The sequence below is a fragment of the Grammomys surdaster genome, unplaced genomic scaffold (genome assembly GCF_004785775.1).
Source record: "Grammomys surdaster isolate TR1022 unplaced genomic scaffold, NIH_TR_1.0 126185, whole genome shotgun sequence".
Classification (NCBI taxonomy): domain Eukaryota; kingdom Metazoa; phylum Chordata; class Mammalia; order Rodentia; family Muridae; genus Grammomys; species Grammomys surdaster.
In genome coordinates this window covers 6,210,552-6,221,450 of record NW_021620991.1, presented here as the reverse complement: position 1 = coordinate 6,221,450, position 10,899 = coordinate 6,210,552, and the positions used below count along the sequence as shown (strand labels likewise).

Here is a 10,899-nt window from a genome sequence, read left to right as displayed (position 1 = left end):
TCACCTCAATTAACTAAATTCAGACATTCCCTCAAAGCATGCCCAGAGCAGGTCTCAGGCTAGCCTAGTTCCTGTCAAACTGATAATCGATCTCCGCACTTTCTTAGTGTGATCTTCCTCTTACACTGGGGACAAGTCTGACCAGTGCGCGGGTGCATGCGTGTGTGTGTGTGTGTGTGTGTGTGTGTGTGTCCGCGCGCGCGCGCATGCGTGTACATATGCATGCCATAATGCTCCTGTGGACGTTAGAGAACAGCTTGTGGGGAATCAGTTCTCTCCTTCACCAAGTGGGGATTGAATTCATACTGTCAGAGGAGGGCAAGGGCCTTTACCCACTGCGATCTTGCTGGCTCCTGATTTTTATTTAAATGTATGAAAATTTTGCCTGCATGTACCACATGCACACCTGGTGCCCACAGAGGCCAGAAAAGGGTTGGATCCCCTGGAACTGGAGTTACAAATAGTTGTTAGCTGACATGTGGGTTTTGGGAATTAAATCTGGGTCCTTTGGAAGAGCAGCCAGTGCTCTTAGCTATCTCTCCAGCCAACCAAACTCTGATTTTTAAGACTTGTTATTTAAGGTCTTTGATAGTAGACCTTTGATGATCTCCCTTATTCCAGTTTCTTCTCACCTACCCATGCACGTCCTGTGCTCAGTTAAGTGGAGCACCACTCTGGAGCACCAGACTGCATGTGCCCATATGAGCCAGATGTGAAGTACCATGTCAGTAACTCCCAGCAGCGGGAGGCCAAGGTAGAAGGATATAAATTCAAGGCCAGCCTCAGTGTGAGACCCCATACAAGAACAAGCAACCAAATCCCTTGAAAGAACTCCTGGCCTTCCAGCTAAAGTGCTTCCTGTTGGCATGTGTATCAAGGCCACCTCTACAGCCTCACACCCGGCCAGTGCCACCACCTGTCCACCTTCAGAAGCTATTTTGAAACCTTTCTCACTAGCCTCAGAGGCAGGAATTATATCCTGTTCCCCAGTATGTACTCTGCACATTGCTTTCAAACATTCCTTAAAATAGTAGGTTGTGGGGGGCTGGAGAGATGGCTCAGTGGTTAAGAGCACTGACTGCTCTTCCAGAGGTCCTGAGTTCAAATCCCAGCAACCACATGGTGGCTCACAACCATCCATAATGAGATTGGATGCCCTATTCTGGTGTGTCCGAAGACAGCGACAGTGTATTCATAAATAAAATAATAAATAAATCTTTAAAAAAAAAATAGTAGGTTGTGGCCTGGCCCTTTAATCCCTGCACTCAGGGGGCAAAGATGGGCAATGTCTGTGGGTTCAAGGCCAACCTGGTCTACATAGTGAATTCCAGGTGAGCAAGGGTTACAGAGTAAGAACCTGTCTCAAATACATATTTTTTTTAGATTTATTATATATTCAGCATTCTGCCTATATGTATGCCTGTAGCTCAGAAGAGGGCATCGGATCCTATTACAGATGGCTGTGAGCCACCATGTGGCTGGGAATTGAACTCAGGACCTCTGGAAGAGCAGCCAATGCTCTTATCCTCTGAGCTATGTCCCCAGCCCCTCAGATAAATAAATTAATAAACAAATAAATAAATCATGTTAAATGTAGAAAGAAAAAAATCAGCATCATATGAACAGGTTTATTGGAGCTGAAAATGTCCTGAAATCAAATAGTTTCTGGAACAGGCTGTGTGACATCTTTCCAATTACAAGGCCCTTCATCAACCCAAACCAAATAAACACCCGTTCCTTCTGCAAGATAATTTGGCATCAAGCAGTTTCCCCAAGTGGGCTCTGTTGCTGGACATGGATCAGGCTCTCTGGAAGGTCTGTTTGCATACTTGGCCTTCACAGAACATTTCCTGGGACAGGAAGAGAGGGAAGAAGAAAGAAAAAAAAGTTAATGTACATTTTCAACAGCTCTGATACCAGATGTACAATCTTCTCCATCCCTCTCATACTGACAGCAAATGGGTGTCCAACAATTTGATCCTGACAGTCTCTACTGGAGTTAGTGTAAACTTGCAAACACAGGTACAGTTATACATATGTGTGTGCACATGTATGTATAAACACACATACATATAGATGGGGTCTCTCTACATAGCCTTGGATGTCCCAGAACTCACTATGAAAACCAGGAATGGTCTCAAATTCACAAAGACCCACCTGCTTCTCCCTCCCAAGTGCTAGGATTGAAGGTGTGTGCCACCTTACCCAGCCCTGGTTGTTTATGCTTTGCAGATTTTATACCTTCTAGATTGCACTTTAGAAGTATTGACTGGTTTGAGCTGTGACCTGTAGTCACGCAGTTCTGGCTGTGAAACAAACCAGCGCCCCTCTGTGAAGGAATAAGGCCCCACAGCAGCCAGAGGCAGTGAGCTGTGCCTCCGGCCTCTCGACATAACAAGATGCACCATGGACTGAGTTTCACTGATCGCAGAGACCACCGTGAAACACTCTTATTTTCCTGATCTCATAGCATCAAAGCGGACCTCCAGTTTGTTATGAAGCTGAAGCTGACCTTGAACCTCTGACCCTCCCGCATCCTCCACTTTGCAGGTGCTGAGCTCACAGATGTGGGCTCAGATGGAGAGTTCCACACACTCTGAGCAAGTACTCTACCAACAGAGAGAGCGACGCCCCAAGCCCCTGGAACAAGATTCTTAGACACTTAACTCAAGGATGTGTTTCATTAAAATGTCAGTCCATCAGCCAGATGGAACATGAAGTAGTCAGCTCACTACCTTAGTGTGTGTGTGTGTGCGTGTGTTTAAATATATGGTCAGGGCTAGAGAGATGGCTTAGCGGTTAAGAGCACTGACTGCTCTTCCAGAGATCCTGAGTTCAATTTCCACCAACCACATGGTGACTCCCAACCATCTGTTATGGGATCCAATGCCATCCTCTGGTGTGTCTGAAGATGGCAACATTGTACTCACATACATAAATTTTTTTTTGTTGTTGTTGTTTTGTTTTTCAAGACAAGGTTTCTCTGTATAGCCCTGGCTGTCCTGGATACATCTTAAAAACCAAACCAAGCATGATCAATTCAGCCTAGAATGATAGTGCATGCCTTTAGTCCCAGCATTCAGGAGGCAGAAACAGGTGGATCTCTCTGACTTTAAGGCCAGCCTGGTCTACATAGTGAATTCCAAGATATCCAGGGCTATGAAGAGAGATGCTGTCTCAAAACAAAACAATAGCAACAAAAACAAAAGCAAGCCTAGAGTGGTGGCACAGGCCTTTAATCCCAGCACTTGGGAGGCAGAGGCAGGCAGGCCTCTGTAAGTCCAAGGCCAGCCTGGTCTACAGAGTGAGTTCCAGGACAGCCAAGGCTACACAGCAAAACCCTGTCTTGAAACAAAACAAAACAAAATAAGAGAAAACAAAAATTCCCTCAAGATCTTTCTACACGTCTTAGACTTGAAGAGAGAAAGAGAAGAGTAGAGTGGCTGTCCAAGGGTTTTGTGTGTGTGTGTATGTGTGTGTGTGTGTGTGTGTGTATTGTGTATGTGTGTGTATGTATTACCTCATTAGCTCTTTAAAAATAAGAACAAAGAACACTCATCTGGGACTCACATCAGTGCATTGTCCAACCCTGAACAGAGAAGCTTCCTCTCGCCATAGATGATAATGAACAGAGACCCACAGTTGGACAGCAGTCAGACAGCAAGAGGCCTTGGAGCACTCCGCCCTGAACAGGATGCTTTAAGACAGCCCTGGAGGCTCTAGGGCTTCAGAAGATGGGACAGAAAGACTCGAAGAGCCAGAGGTGGTGGGTGACTCCAAGGGAGCAGCCTCTCCCAGACACAGCAGGGCTGGAGTGTGAGCACACTCACAGAGCCTGTGACAGCATACATAAGACCTGCACAATGCCAAGCCAGACAAATCCCAGCACTGAGAAGAAAAATGACCCAGAGTCCCTCGCCCAGCCAAAACCCGATTTGCAATTGATATCTTCTGGGAGAGGAGAAACCAGTTTTCTCCTATGGCGCCATACATCAGCTGCTCTCCGGGGCACACCTCGTGTGCAGGAGAAGTGATCACTGCAAAATGGACTCCATGCTTCTATTGTCTTTGGGGGGGGGGTTGGTTTTTAAAATTTATTTCTTTTGGGTTCAGGTGGGTAGGGAGATAAAATGTAGTCTGGGAGGACTTAGATAGAATATGATCAAAATATACAGTTGATGACAATTTTTTGAAATAGTTAAAAAAAAAATAAGAGTTCGAGGCCAGCCTGGTCTACAGAGTGAGCTCCAGGACAGCCAGGGCTACACAGAGAAACCCTGTCTCGAAAACCAAACCAAACCAACCAAAAAAAAAAAAACAAACAAACAAGGGGATAGAGAAATGGTTCGGTGGTTGAGAGTCCTTAATGCCTTGCAAAGGATCAGGGTGCAGTTCCTAACACCCCTATAGGGCAGCTCACAACCACCTGTAACTCCGGTTACAAGGGGATCTAGCGCCCTCTTTTGGTCTCTGCAGGTACTGCATGCATGTCTCACACACACACACACACACACACACACACACAAATACAAATACAAATAAAGAAATAGAGATTTTAACCTCTTCTCCCACTCTTCCCCCAAAACGTTTTCAAAAGAACGGGGTGAGTCAGTACCAGGTGGAGCTGGTCCCCTTCGATCCAGTGGCTCCAGCCTCTGTTTTTCTTCTCTCCCTTCTGTACACAAGTGAGTCTGTCGTTCTCCCAGGTAACCAGGCTCTGTGTGAAGGAAGAGAGAGACGGTGCTTTGCTCTGGCAGCATCCTTAAACATCACCAAGGTAGACTGCATGCAGAGTTAACTTTGTGAAATCTGCAGCCTATGTTACATTTTAATTTTTTTTGAATTTTATTTGTGTATGTATTTTGGCTACATGCATGTATGTGTACTATGTGCATGTCTGGTACTCACAGAGGTCAGAAGAGGGCACCCCTGGAATTACAGATACAGGTGTCTCTGAGCTGCCATGTGGGTGTTAGCAACTGAATCCTGGAATCTCTACAAGAGCCCAAATACTCTTACCTGATGAGCTGTCTCTCCAGCCCCACGCCTACGTTTTTCTATGGTGCTTGAAATCTTACCGGGGCCTCATGCTTGTTAAGTGAGAGCCGCAGCCCTTAGCTGCAGCCTAACCCCTTACCGTGCATTTTCTATTATCCAGGCCTTTGTTATCCTCCTCAAATTCTTCTCCAACTTTGAATTTAACAAGGTAGTTCCTCAGGCTGCTGCACGTGTGGATGGTAAAGGAATCCCCATTCTGCTCGATCACTTTCTGTGGCTTCAACAACTTGGCAATCTTACGAGTTGCAAAGTCAATACCTAAAAAGTTATTGTTCTTATTACAGTTTTTTATTTTAATTATTTATGTTAATGTATGTGTGGGTATGCATGTGTAAGTCAGAGAACAGCTTGTTTTAAAGCAGGATTTTACATAACACAGGCTGTCTTTGAACTTGTATAAGTAAAGGTGACATTACATGTCCAATCTTCTTGCCTCAACTTCCAAATACTGGATTATAGGTGTGTGTCACTATACTTGACTCAAAGAGAACTTTTATACATTTTATTTATTTATTTATTTAATGTGTATGCATGAATACCTGCACAACATGTGTGCAGTGCTCACAGAGGCCAGAAGAGGGTATCCGATTCCCTGTAATAGGGCATTCAGATGGTTGTGAGCTGCCATGTGCGTGACTGAGTCTGTCTCTGTAGCCCCTAAAGAATAATTTTTTTAAAAAATTGCTTTTACTGGAGGTTTGGAGCAGGTTCTATTTACTTGAGGACAAAAGGAAGTATGTCAAGTACCAAGTGTATCAAGGTATGGTAGCTTAGGTCTCTAATCCCTATACTTGGGAAGCCGAGAGAGGAGGATTTCCTGGGTCTACAAAGTGAGGTCTAGGCCAGCTTGACCTACAACGTGAGACCTTAATCTCAAAACAGACAAACAAAAAACCCAAACAAATAAATCCCAACACAAGTCCTGGCAAACAGACTAGAGTGCTCTGTACCCAAGAATAGTTGCCCAAATCTGCAGAGCCAGAGCAAGCTGCTGGGGCAGCGCCATGCCGAGAGAGTCTTTTAGGAAGCAGGGACAGTGATCAGACCCTCTCTCGTGGACCCACGCACCCCACCGGTGACCACAGGCTTCAGGAACTAGGGAGCAGCTCTCCCACCGCAGACACGGGCAGCTCAGGCTGACTCTGTCCATTCATCTGCAGGAGTCGCCTTGGACTCCCAACACTGGTCAAGCAGGCTCAGCTCCAGTGGGGAAATTGAATTCTCACGCAGACTGCAACTGCTGCCTGCCTGGTTTAGAGCGCCAGGACCCGCCCTGCCCCTAGGAGCCCCAGCCGCTCCCAACCGTACCCACGCAAAGTTGGATAGACAGGAGTACAGGCACACCTGAGATTAGAGGGACACAGAGGGAAGTCGAGGGACAGACAGGTGTGGGCAGGAATGACTGACAGGCTGACAAGACAAGGCGGTCAGAAGAAAGAGGATGGACAGAGGAGCAGGGACTCTGGGACAAGAGCAGGCACTGACCAGACGAGAGCATATAACCCACAGGAGACAGAAGGACCTGGAACAGACAGGACAGGCTGCCTTCACTCAACCCTGGAGACCCAAGGCCTTGCTCCCCACCGTTTTCCCCTTGGCTGCACAGCCCTTAGGGTCCTACCCAGGGCCAGCATGTAGCCCTCGAAGTTGTCGCTGCTGAGAAGGTTCCAGGTACCGCTGAGGTCTGCAGGCATGGTTGTGTGTCTGTCGGCATCCAAAGCCTGAGAGTCACCAGCTGTGGTGCTCTATATTGTCAATGGGGCAGAGGTGGAGCCAGGATGGGGCCCCCGAGGGGACCACGGGAGGGGACAGAGAAGCTGGGGGTGGGGAAAGCTTCCTTTCCCATGTGCTCCTGGCTCCATCCCTTCTCCTGCCCCACCCTACCTTGGCAACCTCTGTTTCCCTTGTGACTCCCTCCTGTCGTTTAACTTTAAACACCTCTGAACCCAGAGTGTGTCCCAGGTCATCTTTTATTCCTCTGCCTCGATGTTAATGGCTAAAAGAATGGTTTTCAGACTCATGGCATCGAATACTGTGTCAGCACAAATAACAGTATATGTGTAAGCCCAAGGTAACACCCAACCATCCTAATAAATAGGAACTCATTTCTTTTACCCTGTTCAGGTTTAAATAAATATTCATTTTTATTTTTGTTTATGTGCATGTGTCTGTGTGAGTGTATAACACATGTGTGTCAGTGCCAGAAGAGGGTATATCCTCAGGAGATGGAATTACAGGCAGACTGTGGTCTTACCCACTCCACAGATATTGGCACCAAACTCAGGTCCTTTGAAAGAGCAGCTAGTGCTCTTAATAACTGTTCCACCTACCTAGTGCCTGGCTGTCCAGCAGGGCATTAAACAGTGGTCCAGGGAGGTCACCTGAAAGAGAGTGGGAGGGTGGGGGGGTGGTAACAGGCAAAGACGAAAAGAAGTGACGATCTGTCGATAGTCTGATCAGATCACCATTTTTACTTTTTCACACACAGGTTATATACACAAAAAGGCAGGACGTGGGGAAGGGGATGACACAGGAGCGTAGATGTTCAGGGGGAGTACAGATATCTTCCAGAACAGAGTGTCAGCTGGGTGAAGGTTCAAGAGACAGACCACTATGACTCCGCCTATGATTCTCTTGTCCTTATCTAAGTTGGTACTATCCACCAAGGTTACCTAGCTACAAGATCTGTGACTATTCAGCCTGGCAATTTTCCATCAAAGCTGCTTGTTTACAATAGCTTCTAGTCATCTGTTTCAGTGTTTTTCCACAGAGACCCAAGACTTTGTTAACAGGCATGTATGTCAGGCCTATTGTTGATTTTAGGGCTATGGCTGATTTTAGGCCTTCGGTGTATAAGCAGGGCTGCCCCTGACACCTGGCTCATTTCTGAGACAAGCTCTCATGTAGCCCAGGCTGTCTGCTAACTCACTATGTTGGCTAAAGATGGTCTTGTGATTCTGCTGCCTCTGCTAGGATTACAGGCATGTACCACACCTGTGTACCACACCTGTGCAGCACACCTGTGTACCACACCTGTGTGCCACACCTGTGCTGCACACCTGTGTACCACACCTGTGTGCCACACCTGTGTGCCATACTCAGTTTATATGGTGCTTGTGCTTTAAGCAGAGCTTCATGGGTGAAACCCAGCCTCTCACCCAGCATTTCTATAATGGAGTGAATACCTAGGTGACACAGACTGGGTTCCTCTGTGGTCCTGGTGACCTTTGCCTCTGGTTTTGACTTCACTGTCTTAAATTGGCTTTCAGATGTCAGCCATGTGGGACAGAGTAGGCAGTGTCACACGCCATTAACTCTGCAGCATTAACTCCCTCAGCACAACAGTTCCAGTTACTTCTCATGGACCCAACATGTCAATTACCACTGCTAACTGCAAGGGAGCCTGGGAGATGTAGTCTCCAGGATTTAGCCTCTGCTGCAGAGAGAGCCAAAGAAGGCGAGAGGAGAAAAAGTGGACTAGTCTACAGTATCAGCCATAGACATCATCCACACACGATGTCTGCAAGAATTACTACTGTGACATTCTTATAATCCCTTGGGATTATTAACTCCAACCACCACATTTAAATTAGTTCATTTTGTTTTATGTGTATGAGTATTTTGCCTGGAAGTATGTATGCTCACTACATGCATGCAGTACCCACAGAGGCCAGAAGAGGGCATCAGAACACCTGGAAGTTACTGGAGTTACAGCTGGGTGCCAGGAACAGAACCCCTGTCCTTCACAAGAGCAGGGCATGGTCTTCACCACTGAGCCATCCTTCCAGCCCTCACACCTCAGTTTTATGTTAGTATTGGTAAAGATGAAGCTCTCATCCTATTCCAGATCTCTGTGGAGGGGTACCCCTCTTCTTGCGGCCAGATCCCTGCGGTGGGGGGGGGGGCACCCCTCTTCCTGCGGCGGCTTACCTGGTCTTTGCATGGTTAGTGCCTTTGCCTTCTAGTTCAAAGGAAGGATTGCTTCTTCCAATGCTGCTCTGTACCAGGAGGAGCTTCCCCTAGACACTCCTGGCCCCCTTCCACATCCCATTTCTTCCTCATGGAGCTTCTAGGTCTGGAGTTCTACCTCAGTTGCTAGAGCATTTGCCTCTCATGCAGGAACCCTGGGTTCATTCCCCAGCATTGCATAAACAAGGCACAGTGATGCATGCCTATAATTTCAAAGGTCATCCTTAGCTATTAGCAAGTTTGAGGCCAGCCTGGGCTACAGTGAGACATCATCTTAAAAAAAAAAAAAAAAAAAAGCAAAACCACAAATTAAAAAAACAAAACCTTAACTTGAAAGCATCTGTCTTGCCGGCTCATAGCTTTTCCTCAGGTAAGTTGCTTCAAAGTCAATTAGGAGGATTAAAGCTAGACTTTAGGTAGCACATACGGCTCTAAGTTCATATCCAATACAGAAAGGAGTGGGGAGGGCAGGGGAGGAGAAGAGAGGGGAGGGAGGGCAGGGGAGGGGAGAAGAGGAAAGGGGAGGGGAGGGGAAGGCAGGGGAGGGCAGGAGAAGGGAGGGGAGGGGAAGAGAGAAGAGAAGAGGGCAGGGGAGGGGAAGAGAGGAGAGGAGAGATGTGTGGTTTGGGCAAGACTCACTGGGGACAGTTCCATGTCATCCTAGCCACAGTAAGTTGACTTGAAGTGGGAGGGGGTAGAGAAGCTACATCCAAACTGTGGTCCAAGCTCATGACTAGCTGATCGGACTTGACTGTGTGTTAGCTGGAAACCCATCCAGACTTGAGAGCTGAGGGCTGCGTCCCATAAATTGTGGGCTCTTTATGGGGTGTTAGGGTTCCCAGATAGCATGGGAGGCCGAGTTCTCTGAGAGTCCCAAGAGAACCACAAAGCTGCTGCCCTGTGTCCTACAAAGCAGTCTCAGAACTTGGGTGCCATCACTTCCACCAGAGTCCCAAGCCTTCCAAAATTCAAAAGAAGAAAACTGGAAACCAGGCTGGGGACGCAGCTCAGTGATAAGAGAGCCCGCACTGAGGCTCTAGGCTCTGTGTCTGCGCCGTAAAAGCAAATGGATGTGTCTTAGTTTTGTTATCTGTTGCTGTGACGAAATACCCAGACAAAAGCAACCTATCAAGGGAAGGGTTTATTTTAACTCTCCATTCCAAGTTATGGTCCAGCCTCGCAGGGAAGCCAGGGCCACAGAAACTTGAAGCTACCAGACATCCACAGTCAAAAGCAGAGAAAATGCCTGCCTGAGCCCACTCATATCTCCCATGACACATTCCAAGACCTAAACTCTGCCAGTGGTACAGGGCCCTTCCACATCAGTTAACAGGCATCGTGATCATGCACGGTGACACGGTTAACACTGACACTAAGTCAAACTTTGTTAACTTTTTAAAAATTTTTAATGTATGAGTGTTCTGCTGCTTATATATCTGCCTGCTTGAAGAGAACATCAGATCCCCTTATGGATGGTTGTGAGCCACCACGTGGTTGCTGAGAATTGAACTCATGACCTCTGGAAGAGCAGCCAGTGCTCTTAACCACTGAGCCATCTCACCAGCCCCAACATTTTTTTTTTTAAGTTGGCTGTTGAACCAACATTCAGGATACCTGAATGTCGCATACCTTTGAACCCAGCACTCAGGAGGCGAAGGCAGGTGGATCTCTGAGTTCGAGGCCAGCCTGCTCTACAGAGTGAGTTCCAGGATGACCAGGACTACACGGAGAAACCTTGTCTCAAAAAAAAAGGGGGGGGGGGGGGTGGGGGATTTAGTTCAGTGGTAGAGTGCTTGCCTAGCAAGCGCAAGGCCCAGGTTTCGGTCCTCAGTTCTGAAAAAAATAACAAAAAGACAAAAAAAAAAAAAAAAA

General features: G+C 47.2%; 1 protein-coding gene across 1 annotated transcript; it reads right to left on the bottom strand.

Annotated features, from left to right (window-relative positions):
• Positions 1 to 1,614: 1,614 nt before the first annotated feature.
• Positions 1,615 to 6,765, bottom strand: Rbp7 (retinol binding protein 7). The gene is made up of 4 exons (XM_028758000.1): positions 6,680 to 6,765; positions 5,138 to 5,316; positions 4,616 to 4,717; positions 1,615 to 1,850 (listed from the first exon to the last, which is right to left on the bottom strand). The coding sequence occupies exons 1-4, from the start codon at positions 6,750 to 6,752 to the stop codon at positions 1,800 to 1,802; spliced, it is 405 nt and encodes a 134-aa protein (XP_028613833.1). The 5' UTR covers positions 6,753 to 6,765; the 3' UTR covers positions 1,615 to 1,799.
• Between the last annotated feature and the right edge of the window lie 4,134 nt (positions 6,766 to 10,899).